General features: G+C 46.4%; 1 protein-coding gene across 2 annotated transcripts in view; it reads left to right on the top strand.

Moving 5' to 3' along the window:
* LOC144823117 (putative methyltransferase DDB_G0268948) overlaps positions 1-16287 on the top strand; it is a 245705-nt gene that overhangs the window by 191156 nt on the left and 38262 nt on the right. For both annotated transcript variants that reach the window (XM_078681311.1, XM_078681310.1), the window contains one exon: positions 3307-3520. In XM_078681311.1, the coding sequence (XP_078537437.1) occupies positions 3307-3520 (214 nt within the window). The remainder of the gene's footprint in view (positions 1-3306; positions 3521-16287) is intronic.

Here is a 16287-nt window from a genome sequence, read left to right as displayed (position 1 = left end):
TTTAAAATGTCTTGTCCAGTGTTACCTATAGTAGGCTCTGCTCCATTACACAATTGAGTCCATTTCACAACCTCCAGTGGGTCCTTGACAGGAATTGCAGTCTTTTTTCAGCGCCAGCTGGTGTTTCATAAACCAGAGACTTCGAACATTTCCTGTGTCTCCAGATGGCCCTCAGACATCAGAAACGGTGCGTTTTCGCGGTTGGAATGCCACCGCATTCCTCATTATTTTACACAAAGCATCCTCGATGTGAAAGCGCACTCCAACACCAGCAATATTTTCAAGGCAGACCTGCTTTTATTCATGTACAAAGTTGGTTTCTGTAGCCTTACGCGTTTCGGGGCTCCTGTCCCCTTGGTCACAGGCATTTAGACATGTAATGGAATGGAATTTAATTTAAACAGGCATTTTTAGCACGTGACCTCTAAGTGATTTTCAATTGGCCACCTTTAATCACAGCATCATGCTGCATGCTGGTAATGAAAGTCCGTGCTGCTTTGATAATATTTAAAATGTCTTGTTCAGTGTTACCTATAGTAGGCTCTGCTCCATTACACAATTGAGTCTATTTCACAACCTCCAGTGGGTCCTTGACAGGAATTGCAGTCTTTTTTCAGCGCCAGCTGGTGTTCCATAAACCAGAGACTTCGAAAATTTCCTGTGTCTCCAGATGGCCCTCAGACATCAGAAACGGTGCGTTTTTGCGGTTGGAATGCCACCGCATTCCTCATTTTCTTACACAAAGCATCCTCGATGTGAAAGCGCACTCCAACACCAGCAATATTTTCAAGGCAGACCTGCTTTTATTCATGTACAAAGTTGGTTTCTGTAGCCTTACGCGTTTCAGGGCTCCTGTCCCCTTGGTCACAGGCATTTAGACATGTAATGGAGCGGAATATAATTTAAACAGGCATTTTTAGCATGTGACCTCTAAGTGATTTTCAATTGGCCACCTTTAATCACAGCATCATGCTGCATGCTGGTAATGAAAGTCCGTGCTGCTTTGATAATATTTAAAATGTCTTGTTCAGTGTTACCTATAGTAGACTCTGCTCCATTACACAATTGAGTCCATTTCACAACCTCCAGTGGGTCCTTGACAGGAATTGCAGTCTTTTTTCAGCGCCAGCTGGTGTTCCATAAACCAGAGACTTCAAACATTTCCTGTGTCTCCAGATGGCCCTCAGACATCAGAAACGGTGCGTTTTCGCGGTTGGAATGCCACCGCATTCCTAATTGTTTTACACAAAGCATCCTCGTTGTGAAAGCGCACTCCAACACCAGCAATATTTTCAAGGCAGACCTGCTTTTATTCATGTACTAAGTTGATTTCTGTAGCCTTACGCGTTTCGGGGCTCCTGTCCTCTTGGTCACAGGCATTTAGACATGTAATGGAGCGGAATTTAATTTAAACAGGCATTTTTAGCACGTGACCTCTAAGTGATTTTCAATTGGCCACCTTTAATCACAGCATCATGCTGCATGCTGGTAATGAAAGTCTGTGCTGCTTTGATAATATTTAAAATGTCTTGTTCAGTGTTACCATTAGTAGGCTCTGCTCCATTACACAATTGAGTCCATTTCACAACCTCCAGTGGGTCCTTGACCGGAATTGCAGTCTTTTTTCAGCGCCAGCTGGTGTTCCATAAACCAGAGACTTCAAACATTTCCTGTGTCTCCAGATGGCCCTCAGACATCAGAAACGGTGCGTTTTCGCGGTTGGAATGACACCGCATTCCTCATTTTTTTACACAAAGCATCCTCGATGTGAAAGCGCACTCCTACACCAGCAATATTTTCAAGGCAGACCTGCTTTTATTCATGTACAAAGTTGGTTTCTGTAGCCTTACGCGTTTCGGGGCTCCTGTCCTCTTGGTCACAGGCATTTAGACATGTAATGGAGCGGAATTTAATTTAAACAGGCATTTTTAGCACGTGACCTCTAAGTGATTTTCAATTGGCCACCTTTAATCACAGCATCATGCTGCATGCTGGTAATGAAAGTCCGTGCTGCTTTGATAATATTTAAAATGTCTTGTTCAGTGTTACCTATAGTATAGTATATGTATACATTAGAGAAGTCCTCACGTTACACAAACATAAGGACAAGCCACACTCAGGGTGTTAGGAAAAAAAAGGATTTAATGATATATATTGATATATGATTAGCACCCCCTTCTTCACCTTTAATACATCATTACATTTAATTACATTCACGCTGAATTTTGAAATATGGTTCTTACAAGAAATTATATTTTATTGTGTTAAACAAAGCATTTTTCAGATGACGTCTAGCCACTCAAGTTTTCTTGTCCTTACATCACGATGGGAATGGCCAGAGGTCAGGATGGATGTATTCTTGCAGAACATTCTGTCTATCCACTCCCTTTCCTTCCATGTTCCTGGAGTCAGAAAAGGCCTCAATCACTTTTGTGTCTAAGATGCAGCCTGCAAGCAATTCCATACATTGCGGCTCACGTCCGTGAGCTGTTTTCAGGGCTTCAGCCGATATTATATTCTGAATGCACACTTTGAATCATGAATGCACCTTTTCTCTCTGCACACTACCCATTGACTTCGGCCAATGCTATTCCATGACTTGTGATGAGGTTTCACTGGTGCACAGTATGTACAGACACTGCAATGATCCTATGGGCCTCCTCATCTTCACTTAGTGGCTCACCCAAAGGAACATGGTGAATATCTACAATGTAACCATGACTGCCAAGTATCTGCCTAGTTCGTCAGTCACGAGCTATGGCAGTTCCTGGGATAAGGTTGTAGGTAACGCCATGATAGAGTTGCCGACACTTTCCTGCCCTAAACTTTCATTTTACAATGTAATTTATTCTGGGAGATGTAGTCCTGGTTCAACTTAATTGAACAAATTAATCTAAACGTCTGCATCACAATAGTATAAAGAACATTACTGGACTGGAAAATGTGTTCTGGATGACATGATGCTGTCTGGTAACCTAATGCTGGCGATTGCAGTGTCCCTGTCAGCTTCAGCAGAGAGGAGATCCACAAAATGAGCCCCAGCAAAGCAGCACATAGCACTCACTAGTACTTCACATCAGTAACTAAAAGAAGATCCCCTTAAAGAAGTCAAATTAGAGTACACTTAAAACACATTGATATCCTTGTAGTAGATTAAGATTGTGAAGTTCCTGCTTCTACCTTAACATACCTGGAGATCATCTAAAACGTAAATACAAGAAATCTGTTCGTCTTGTTACATTATAAATATTGATGGGTGTAAATGCTCTTGTGTTCACATTCAGAGCTTCTTACATCTTCTTACAGCATCTCCACAGCAGAGCAGCTGCCATTTGAAGATGGGTCTGTGGATGTGGTCACGTCTACAACAGCAGTCCACTGGTTCAACTTCGAGAAGTTTATGAAGGAGTCGGACCGCGTCCTCAAACCCAATGGATGCCTAATTCTGCACACCCTGTCAGAAGACTTTGCACTGCACTATAAGGACCGATCAGAGAGTGTATCTGCCGTCTTCATGGAGGTGAGAACTGGAACATACCTAATTATGGTTCTATATTTTACAGACATGTAGGACAGGGTCTGAGTTGAAGGATTCTGAACAAGTAGTTCTGTCATATAACAATGCAGAACAAGTTAACTTAAGCATATCACACTCTCAGGTGGAGAGCAATACATTAAGGCTGTGATAAAGTTTAGAGAACAGTGTTCTTAAATGGGCAATGGACAACTGTTCACCCCCGTTGCAAGGTGGAATATTATGTGATTTGGCTGGGAGGCCTTACCATGCAATATTCTCACAATAGACAATGGATGATCCTTTGATTCAACAACAATAATATTTAGCTCAATCCTAGTAGTGTGGCAAAGAGCAGTCAGGCATTACTGGAGGGACATGTGTTAAGCATTTTACAGTACCGTCGTAGTGCCTAAGCAATTGAGACTGTTCTAAAGAAATCCAACACCCATTTATTAATAAATGAGATATTTATATGTAAATATAGACACAGATGAACCCTTTTGTGGAAAAGGTCATGGCGGTCCCTAGATCAAGTGCCAACAGTCGTTACTTCGTTACCTTGCCTAGGGAGTCCTTGTGCAGCGGTGACTTGGCTGTCTTTGGTACGGAACGGTATCTGCCACACTTAGAGATGGAGTTCCACTCTACCAACAGAGAGTAGAGGCCTTTGGGGCCCTAGGACCTGGCTTCAACAGCTTGATTTCTTCTACCTTGCTCGGCGGCTCCAGGTACAGAGGTAAATGGAAGCTGTCAATCACTGGGGCAGGTCGCGCCAAAGATGCTTTACCACACACTGGACTACTCCAATTTCAGTATACAAGAACACAGCAGCGGGGCAGTTGTAGGACATCACTTCTCTTTGGACTCTCTCTCAACAGACCCAGTGGATTGTAATTTTTGTGATGCAGCTCATTGATATCCTGCAGCTTGCAGGGTACTAGACCCACCAATCCTTGGGTGTCTGCTTCAGTTTCTGTCGTCCACTGCAGTCACTCTTTCTGGGAGCAATGAGCTCATGCCACGTACAAGCGTCAAACACACTGTTCCAGTATATGGTCTCTTCAGGGCACTTAGGTGTCCTCTCTTTGCACTCTGGTGGAGTCCTAGGTCCAGTTTTTGGTTATGGCATCTTATTTGTGCTTCTTCTTGGATTCGAAGTCAGAACTGAGGTTCTGGTGTCAGGGTAGTCCCTTAAATCCTAGTTTTGGGGTGTTAAGGGCATGAAGGCCAGTAGCCAATGGGCTACTGGTCCCTGCAGCTAACCCGACCCTGAGGTGACAACATCCTGTGGTTGTATGTCACCTTTCTACACAGAATGTTCTAATGTAGAGTCTTCTAACATGGCAGAACCCTTCCTTGGCCATACAGACCGCTTAGCCCACCGTAAAAGAGAGGCTTAGGAGGACAACCTTAAAAGTGACTTACTTACATGAAGGCAGTGGTGTGCCTCTGCAGCACATGGTCTGTGCAGAGTCACTCTTGAGCAGACAGGCTGCTTGTGCTGGGCTGCAATGGCAGATCTGCAGTCAAACTTTTACTTGGGTTACAGATGGTGGCACAATATAGTGATGCAGCCCTGGTGAACCCTTTACCACCCTGATACCATACATCTGCTAGGGACTTATAAGGGGGCAAAGCACCTTGCCAATTGGGTGTACCAATTCACATCACTTTTAGGGGAATGAGCAGTGGCACTGGAGCCTGGTTAGTAGGTCCCAGTGCACTGTCAGAGTCACAAACCAGCAGGGGGCGTGGCTCACCAGCCAAGATGGTGGGCATACCCTGAAGGAGCTCCGTGCCTGGGGCCCATTAATCCACCACAATCATCCGTATTCTGGCTTCATCTTCATTCATGAGCATCCCCACTGTGTAGCAGACAGAAGCCGAACACATGAAGCATCGCAGCCAGGGTCTAGCAGGCTGCCGGGACTGGAGCAACCAACAGCGGGACCCACAGCCATTTTGGAGAGGTGAGCGGAGACCTCAGCACAATTGGCCTCAGACCCCCATCACAGCCGCCGCACTGCAGCAATTGATGGAAGCAGGCTACAGGCCATAGACGGAAGGCGATTGCAAACGCAGGTCAGGAGGCAGGGAGTAGGGGGGGAAGCAGAAAATTCCAGCTCCTCTGGGATTTGGACCCCTCCCTTCCCCATCCATTCCCTCCCCTCCCCACCCCTTCCCTCCCCTCCACTGCCATGCTGAACCCTGGTAGCGGCACCCTAGGCAGCCACCACAAGTAAAGATTCTGCGCTTGGCTGTGACCCGACGGGGAAGTGGAGGCCCTCCCAGTTGCGACCGCAGTGAGGCCCAGGGGCTTTATCGAGGCCAGGCGTGCCTGCCCACCAACTACAATCCCCTGCTGCGTGGGCATAGGCGAGAAGCAGCACTCGGCAGAAGACGAGCAAGCCCAGGAGCACGAAGCTGAGTGGCTGCTCAGCTTATGAGCCACTGCAGCCCCGTCAAAAGGCGAGCTGACTAGGGCTCCAGGAAGGAGACGGGCAAAACGTGCCAGCAACTGCCCATGTGGACGCACCCATCAAATGCCATCACATGGTGTGACCTGACAGACGCTGCATCAAGAGTTCACGCACTAATCAGTCGCCCCCCGAGGTGCAATGCAGGGACTGGAGTACCCCAGCAGTGGCCCGTGAGGTGTGGTCCTGCATCCGCATTGATCGCATAGTGTTGGCACCTGGCTGGGCTTGGGTTTTATGCCGTGCCCGGGCCTTGTTGCAGAAGGTGAGAGGGCTATACCCTAAATAGTACAGAGTCCGCAGGAGCGATTTAGAGGCTTATCCGGGGCTGAAAAGCGGGGGTCCGCATACCTGCCACAGATCCTGTTAGTTAATCCCACAAACCCCGTCATGCAAAGAACCTTAGTTGGCTCTGAATATTGAGTCTCAGACACCCAGTTAACCTGCACACGTCTGAAACCGGCAATCAGGAGCTGTCGCAGGAACCCCCTTTGGGGTGGCAAGTGAAACTGCGACGCCGTTTCGCTGGCTCCGAGGCACCTGGGTACTGGAAGGTCAGTGCCAGTGATCCCACCTGATTCAACAGGCATAAGTTCGCACAGGGCCGGATTAAGCAGAAGAGCAGCAGGATGTGCAGGCAGCATGCTGGTGTGGGCACACCAGTCATGCAGCCAACCGAGGTCGCCAAGCAGCCTGGCTAGGACCAAGAGGGAACAAATCACATGGGGCCCTCAACACTGGAATCCAAAATTGACACAGTACTCAAAGTGGTGGAGCAAATTCGGACTTCGCTATCAATGACCCGCTCATCCCTGGAGGGCCGTTTCGATAAGATCACGTCTGACTTTAAATTGCCACATGCCGACCACCGCAAACTGGCGGGGAAGGTCACCGAAATGGAGACAGAACTGGGGGAAGCCCTCCCAGCCCTCAAAACCCCATCAGCCAAAGTACGAGATATTGCCGAGCAGGTGTGAGCGCTGGAGCACAGAATGGACGGAGCGGAGATCTCAGGGCCGCTCCTGCTCAACAATATCCGTGTCATCGGACTGCTGGAAGGAGTGGAGGGGCGCGACACGGTAGCGTAATCCTGGTGCCGGCTGATGCGCTCTCCCCATTTTTTGCAGTGGAAAGGGCCCATAGAGTGCCCTCGGGCCACCCATCACCGGGCGTTGGCCCGTGACCCTTCCTGTTCCGACTACTCAATTTCAAGGACCGGGACGCAGTGCTGCGGGAAGTGCGCAAGTTAGAGTCAATCAAAGTAGACAATGCAACGGTCCTCTTCTTCCCGGACTATGCCCTGAGTGTACGGAGTCAAAAAGGTACTTTCCTGGCAGTGAAGAGGTGGATGCGAGAACTTGATATCCCTTCTCTTCCTGGCGCATCTGTGGGTGAGTGCAAAAGGGTCCACCCACTTTTTGGGTACTGATGACAAGGCCTGGAACTGGCTGAAAACAGCGGAACATTACATATTGCCGTGCAGGTGTGATGGCGCTTGCAACTCTGCCCCAAACACCCGGGTCAATTGAAGGTGGTACCACGAAAGGGCCAGAAAATCACCCCCATGACAACAACCAATCCCGGACCTGTTACAGGTGATGCAGGAGAGGCATGTGGCCCTACGCACAGCGGCCATGATGCGGAACCCTGGAGGCGCTGGAGACTCGGAAGCCACTTCGGCGCACTCCCTTAGTGAGCACAGCTCGTCTGCAGTGTGGCTGTCTGGTGAAGACTCACAGAGACTCCCTACAGTGACTCCACAAAGTACTGATGACCTATTATGATGTCTGATGGAGGCACATGCGCAATGCCATGTCTGGCTAGGCAAATACAATGGTGTGGATTGTGCACCCAAGGATTCTATTTTCTGATCCTCTAGTTCAATATGTTTAACCGATCAGTGTGCTATGTTAATAGTATGCCTGTCCAGCATAGAGTACTATAGGTGTGAAGTGGCCAAGTCCCCAAGGCAACTGGACATAACATGCACAACTCTATTTGATATACATCATAATAACAAAAATATTCAAAATTTGAACGTTCTTTCCATGACACCATAGCAAACATTACAGACAATAGAGCAACGACAAAGGCATACACTTCAGAGGAAGCAAGTGAAATTTACAATTTAATACGGGAAATCATTTGATGTGCAAAGTGGTTCCACCACACAACAATTAAGACAAGTGGAGTACCTAACCAGAAGAGAACTCAATCAACGACTTCACGCTGCCACACTTATACAATACCATAAAGTTAAGCAAATCCCGCGCGGTCTTAGGCTGGCAATAAAATCAATGCTCTTTAGACTTCAACACAACCATCAATTTATGAAGAAATGGTTTGCAATTTTAAACAAATGCTTGCACGATTTGATTTGACTTTGATGGAGGAATTATCTAAAACAATTCTTGATCTTGAGGAGGAGATTCACACTATCTGAAATGACCTTTCACAAAGGAGGGCGAAAGAACGTTGGCAAAAATTCCTAGAAGAATTGAACACTAAGCTTGATAAATATGGAAAAGAACTTCAAGAAACAAAACTACGGAAATTTAAAAGGGACGCAAAAGATTATAAGCTAAATGAAGCTTATACATGGGCCGAAGTTTAAGCACAAAAACGGTTGACCAGAAAGAATACCAACACATCTTCTGAAGAAAGTGTCATATCCGATAAGGATACAGACACAGCGAGAGTACCCCTTAAAGTCACACTGGCATCCAGGGAAACTGCCAGCAGAACCAGTGAAGATGGAGTGCATGGTAGCACCCCCATGGTGTCTTTTGAAGAGGATGTCAGCAATCAGGGAGAACCACCGGACCCACTACCTACAAAATCAGGCACCATTCCACAAAAACTCAGAGAGGAAAGGAAAAAAGACAAAGGGAAGAAAGGATTAAGGAGCCAGACGAAAGACTAATAATCAACATTTCTACAGTTAGCCTTACTCAAGCACAGGAATTTGTACTTAATAAGGGGTACTTAATAAGGGATCAGCATTTATTACAACCTATAAGAGTACAGCATTTGAGACTGATGTTACTTTTTTCAAATTTATGTGGGTTCTCAGACTGAGAAACTTTTTTACAAACATAGTACCTATGGATTCCTCAGAAGAGAATTTAGACAGAACACAATAATGTGACACCAGGAGATATATTATCACACCCCAGAACAGGGGAACAAATAAGATTAACCGGTATCACAGGCTGCAATTCTCAAAATGTGGTGTATCCATTAAATGTCCCTGTGGACTACTTTATATTGGGAACACTGAAAGGAAGATGAAAGTGCGATTAACAGAACATAAAAGCAAGATTCGACATGAAAATCACAACTCAAGTACAGCGGTACACTGGGAATAGAGCCGACACACTATATCGCAATTGAAGTTCCAAATCATTGAACACGTGCTTATACGAGAAAATACAGATAATTCAAGAAAACTCTTACAGAGAGAGACTTTTTGGATAAAAGGCTAAACACTTTAATCCCTAATGGGCTTAACGAAAGATGTGAGATGGTTTGTTTTCTTCAAGAATACTCCCATAAATGATGCATGAGTCACTTTTAAATCTAGGAGACTAGTGAAGACATACACACATACACCAAAGGAGAATAGGTTGGTGTTAGATTTGGGGGCCTCTGGTTAGCACAGGTAAGGACTTTTGACAAGCAGGGACCCTCTCCTCTAGTCAGGACAAGGGGATTACCATCTAAAATAACCCCTGCTCACCCTCTAGGTAGTGTGGCGCGAGCAGACAAGGCTTATCTTAGAAGCGTTACAGGCTAAGCATTTGTGAACACATACAGTAACTCAGTGACAACACCACACATGGACACCACACTAGTTTTGTATAAAAAGAAGTATCTTTTATATAATGGCTTAGTACAAGATCCAATAACGGCAATAAAATGGCCACAGTACTATTTAGGAATTAGGAGTTCTTTAAAAATGGGTACTTTCGGGGAGGAATTACGCTAGCAACCAAGATGGCAGCGAAGGCTCCCGGCTCCGCCGACCTCCGACTCCCGTCAGAAGATCCTGTTATTTATCCTGTTCTCGAGCCCAGCCACCGTGTGTATGAACCTGTTGTGAGACTAATGGTGCTATCCAGAGATCTCTACCTGTTCGGCAGACGAAGATATGTCCATTGGAAGTTTACGGCCTAGATCAGCTTGGAAGCCGGGGTCTCGAGTACTGGCCCATCTGGGTTTCAGTTAAACAACATCCGCTGTGGTGGTGTGATTGGGTCCGGTCTACCGAGGTGGAGAATTTTTTCGGATTGATGTGGATGACATTTGGCTGCCTTGGTGAAAGTCGAAGGAGGGGTGACGACCCATGATTAAAGCTGTGGACGGGGGTCCTGCCCGGTGACCCGGTAACAGGCTCGCTGGAGTTCGCTGGGTTGGGATCTCCACCTGCAGTGGCGGACCCAGGATATTATCGATACAACTGATAAGTCCCCCTCTGGAGTCGCCCGTTCCCTATTCGCCTGTCCACCTCTGGGAGATCCAACTCGCTGGGGGACGCAATCATGACCGACACCGAGCGAGGAGTGGTGGAACGGACCGAGAGTGACCCGTCACTACGAACTGTGTTGGCAGCCATATGGTCAATTCATGTGTACGTCGAAGGCCCCCTTCAGGAGATGGTAGCGCGCTTGTCTGAAATTGTGCGAATTGGACCGGACCCTACTCCACTACAAGAAACGGGAAAAACCGAGATACCCAAGATGGCCACTCTGATGGAGAAGCAGACCCCCCAATATGGGAGGTGTCGGAGCCTCTGACCAGTGTTTTGGGCGATGAAAACAAGCTTGATGCCACAAATGGATTGTTAAGCCTACGATCGTTGCCGACTATGGAAGTACTAATTGGTGTCCCCCCTCTGGAGACTTTTGATGAGAACTGTTATCGGACTGAAACTGCGTCACTCCCCTATACATCGGCGCCGCTAAGATGGCGGACGAAACAATGCTGGGAGTTCATGACGGGGAGGGGAGTCTTTAGATCTGACGGTGTTCAAGGCACTTTCATTTTTCTGCTATGTCCTGATTTGATTTTTCCTACAGCTCCTTCGTACTCGGACTGTCCTGTGGAAGCAGCAGTTCATCCGGAGGGGGCTCACACGTCTGATCGGAAGGGGCAAGGATGACATTGAATGACTGGGTTTGACCTTAAGTATTGATGGACATGGGATCTGGTGTGGCCCGGTTGTCTTACGGTGCGAGCTACGGCTCGTAGAGGGAGCAGAGTCACACGGTTCGGGCGGCAACGGCACGGGTTTCACGGCAGTCAGGGCTTCGAGGCGCACTTCAGATCGCGGGTCCAGCAGTACGGGGAAGGTGGCAGTTTCCAGCAGCTCTTGTTAAGGCAGTGGGAGTCCAATAGTCCTGGGACTCCGTTCAGGGGGCAAGCTCACCCACAAGCCCTTGGAGATCTTTAAAAGCACCAGTTGAACAAAGTCTTTTCCAGTCTTTTCCCCTCCTCTCGCAGCAAAGCAACCACTGCAGGCCAATCCCCCAGGTCAGGGACAGTCCTCCTTGCAGCTTTCCCAGTTCCTTCTCGTCGGGCAGAGACTGTTCTTGTTTCAGAGGGATCTGATTTCTTGGGAGCAGGGCCCCAATATTTATACCACTATTCTTTTGTTCTTTGAGGCCAGGGTGCCTTTGCCTAGTTCTGTCCAGTTCTTGAGCACTTTGTTGGTATGACTCTGGCTTGTCTTTTCAGTGTGCAGGGCAGAGACATCAGACGCTCCACAGGAGGTGGAGCCAGCATTGTGGTGGCAGAGCACAGCCCTATTCAGAGTCTAGGTGCACTCTTCCCACCCATCTAGATGTAATCTTCCTATTCACCACCTGGCTGCCGCAGCCTGTCTCCTAGAATTCCCGAGCCCTGTCACTCACAAAAAACAGACAGCAGATACACATACTAGCAGAGGCGGGCTGAAAAGGTTAGGCAAGCAAATACCAACTTTCTAAAAGTGGTATTTGCAAACACAGAATATTAAAATAAACTTTACTAAAAGATGTATTTTATTATTCTGAGTTCAGGCATACTAAACTCGAATTTCTACCATGTTCCCTGAGTCTGTTAGGATCATAGAATGTAACAATACTAACAGCCCATTCTGGCCTATGAGAACAGGTAGCCTTGCAAAAGTGAAAAACGAAAACGGCTGTAATTCACTATTAGGACATGCCACACACATCAGGGCTTGTCCTACCTTATACTTACAATGCACCCTGCCTGTGGGCCTACCATAGGGGTGACTAATATGAAGTTAAGGGAAGGTTTAGGGACTGGCAAGTAGGTGCACTTGCACAGTCAGCATGACAGTACCAGACTGCATGCAGGTTCTGCAATGGAAGACCCTAGACACATTTTACTAGGCTGCTTCTGTGGGTGGCACAACCAGTGCTGCAAGCCCACTAGCAGCATTTGGATTTACAAGCCCAGGGCACTACTGGGGTCTGACAGTGAACCAAATAAGCCAATCATGGAATCCAATCAATATATACATTTTCTACAGGGAGCACTGTGGCACTGATTGGCAGTGGCACAGTGCTCTGAGCAGCTAACACCAGCAAAAACACATGAGGCAACAGCAACAAAAATGGAAGGGAGACCCAGGCCACTGGTGCCAGGTCTAACAGTTGGGAGGTTATTCACACCAAAAAATGACTATTGTTCTTTAACATTATTGAGTTGTTACAAGTTTACATGTTGCAAAGTTGATATTGTATTTTTACAATTACCTGTTAATCAACTGTTAACACTATTTTAAGGTGGTACCTAAACTGACTATTGAGGTGAGACTGATCAGCGTTCGGTAGCTGGTAATCATTAATAGATCTAAAACTATATGTTGGTTTAATCCCACTGCATTGATTGAGGATTTTCACGCTGATAGTTGATCTATGGGTTACACACGATAGCCTGAGAATCCTGACTATTGATAATACCATTCCAAGATGGCATTCCCTGACCTCGGGACCGGAGCTTTAGCAGTTGGCAATGAATAATTAAATAACACTTGCTACTAGGTGACATTTTTAATTAATGATTTAGTACTTTGGTACACATGTAGGCAAAATATCACAATAGAGATTGGCTCTGTTTTAGTCTTAATTGACAATATCAAGATATTTATTCACGTAAATGAAACACAAAAAAAATATATACGGTGAGTGAGCTAGATGTGGCCGGGTATTGGGAAATCAGCTCGGTTACTGAGTGTTACTAGCAGCAGGACATTGCCAACACATTGCTCGCCTGCACGACTGACGGCCTGTCTTCAGCCTCAATTCGGCTAAACTCCTACTTCAACCGGACCCCTGGTTGTTTCCTACTTGGCCAGTCCTTCTGCTAACCTGTTTGGACTGATAGCCTATCATCAGCCTTATCTTGACTACTTCCCAGGCATATGCTCTATTATTTAGTCCTGATGATGATCCGAGAATTTCTCTTGGGATCGAAACGTTGTCGACACCTGCATCTTAACTCTATATTTTAACTCATTATTTAGGTGGAGTAGAAAATGCATTTCTCATTGTGACTTTTGCTTATTTACAATTTTTTCTTCATAAAAAGTCACTTTTAAAGTCTCTTCCCTGTGGTAATAAATTGGCTGATTTCCCAATACCCGGCCACATCTAGCTCACTCACCGTATATATTTTGGTTTGTGTTTCATTCATGTGAATAAATATCTTGATATTGTCAATTAAGACAAAAACAGAGTCAATATCTATTGTGATAATTTTGCTACATTTGTTCGGATTTCCAGCTCAAAGTGACCCCTGTCTCTTACAATTTATTATCTATTATAGCACTGCTAAGATGGTTTCATGATGCAATGGTCTTAGAATAGCCAGTCAATTAAGCATGAGCGCTAAATCCGCTCCGATCGCGGATTTTGCGAATTTTCAGTAAATTCGCGATCCGCGAACTTTCGCGATCCGCGAACTCTCGCGAATTTGCCGAAAATTCGCAATCCGCGAGCGGCGGATTCCGGGGGCAAAAGTTCAACCATTCCTGGTCTGTTGTAACTAATTTACGATGGCGCCGGCAAGCTGCCAGCGCCATCCTAAGATAGTTACTAAATTAGCTTCAACAGGAAGCTCTAATAGATAAGATAAAGCAGGTCATCGAGCGCCTGCTTTATTTAATCTATTAGAGCTTCCTGTTGAAGCTAATTTTGTAACTATTTTAGGATGGCGCTGGCAGCTTGCTGGCGCCATCGTAAATTAGTTACAACAGACCAGGAATGGAATAATACCGTTGTGGAGGCTGGGCAGGTGTGCCTTCTTCCCAAATATACCGTCGAAAATCAGCTGTGACGCTGGACAAAGGCCTTTGCATCTTTGACCTTCACGAGCGCAATCCCCGTGCTGTTATGTGACCAGGAGCTTCTGTCTCTACATCTGCTGCTCTGATCAGTCTCTGACCTTTTATACACACAAGAGCCATGTGCACTCGCTTGGAAGCGCCGTCCGTTTGGCCCCGCCCACACACTCGCGGTGTGCACCGTCTTCCCACCATTTACCCACTATGATGGGCAGATCACTCAAGGGACCCCTGCGCCCTTCGGCGCGATTGCATAGTAACACACACCTGGTCGCTGTAGACAACTCTCTGGCACTTTAAGCAGCTGTAGTGTAGTAAAAGCACTATACATTTACCCAACGAGGTAGCACTTACTGATTATCCAGTAGAAAGTACTCCAGTTGAGTAGAGGTATGGCACAAAACGGTGGCTTCTTCTTGAATAAATATGAAGGGCACGATGGTCCTGGCACAAAAATTAAACCTCAACAGGAAGCACTTACAGATATCAATACAGCACGTGCCCTAGTTGAAGCTTACATTCAGTGACTCATTCATCAGCCCAAAAACAATCGTGAGCGTTGTGGAGGCTGGGCAGGTGTGCCTTCTTCCCAAATATACCGTCGAAAATCAGCTGTGACGCTGGACAAAGGCCTTTGCATCTTTGACCTTCACGAGCGCAATCCCCGTGCTGTTATGTGACCAGGAGCTTCTGTCTCTACATCTACTGCTCTGATCAGTCTCTGACCTTTTATACACACAAGAGGCATGTGCACTCGCATGGACGCCCCGTCCGTTTGGCCCCACCCACACACTCGAGGTGTGCACCGTCTTCCCGCCATTTACCCACTATGATAGGTCACTCAAGGGACCCCTGCGCCCTTCGGCGCGATTGCATAGTAGCACACACCTGGTCGCTGTTGACAACTCTCTGGCACTTTAGGTAGCTGTAGTGTAGTAAAAGCACTATACATTTACCCAACGAGGTAGCACTTACTGATTATCCAGTAGAAAGTACTCCAGTTGAGTAGAGGTATGGCACAAAACGGTGGCGTCTTCTTGAATAAATACGAAGGGCAGGGTTCAATCTGGCACGATGGTCCTGGCATGGAAGCCCCGCCCCCAAATCCGCCGATCCGCTAAATCCGCGGATTTTGCGGATCCACGATCCGTGAATACGCAAATTCGTGGATCCGCAAAATCCGCCCATGCTTACAGTCAATCCATTGGGCTAATTCACAGGGATTTCATGTGATTGGAGTTTGAACAAAAGGATGTATTATTGTGTTTTGCTACAGATCTGTAAATGGTGCCTGGTATTTGTGTTTCCAGGTCGCTGACCTTTTATTGAGATTACTTCATTGGAAGTAAGTATGCTTAGGTAGCATGCCACAGACGGGTAGCACCTCGGGTGTGTTGTCTACAGATTGACATTCAGTCTCACGGTTACATACATCTGACAGAGATTTTCCCTACACCAACACATCAACTGATGTCTTTTCTTTTTTACCAACAGGCCCACCTGTGACGAAGAGACCTTAGAGTCTCGAAATGCATTGGGAATGATCGTTTGTGTTAAAAATTGTTTTGTGATAAATATATATTTCTATTTGTAAACTGAATTTTGGTTTGATAAAAATGCAAACGTAATCAATGTTAAAAAACTGAAAGACATCAGTATATTTCTTGGAAAGAACATTCAAATTTTGAATATTCTGGTTATTATGATGTATATCAAATAGAGTTGTGCATGTTATGTTCAGGTTGCCTAGGGGACTTGGCCCCTTCATACTGGCTAGACAAATATATACATGCCACTGACAGTCACACACAACACACGCACAGCATGCCGATACGTGAACCACTTCCCGTAACTGCCTTACGCCATAGGCCTCGGCAACGATTGATATCCATGCACCATATCAAAAGATGCTTGACATAGAGTAGGTCCACACACACATT

The sequence above is a fragment of the Lissotriton helveticus genome, chromosome 3_1, assembly GCF_964261635.1.
Source record: "Lissotriton helveticus chromosome 3_1, aLisHel1.1, whole genome shotgun sequence".
Classification (NCBI taxonomy): domain Eukaryota; kingdom Metazoa; phylum Chordata; class Amphibia; order Caudata; family Salamandridae; genus Lissotriton; species Lissotriton helveticus.
The sequence above is the reverse complement of the archived record's forward strand: the minus strand, read 5'-3'. Positions and strand labels throughout refer to the sequence as shown.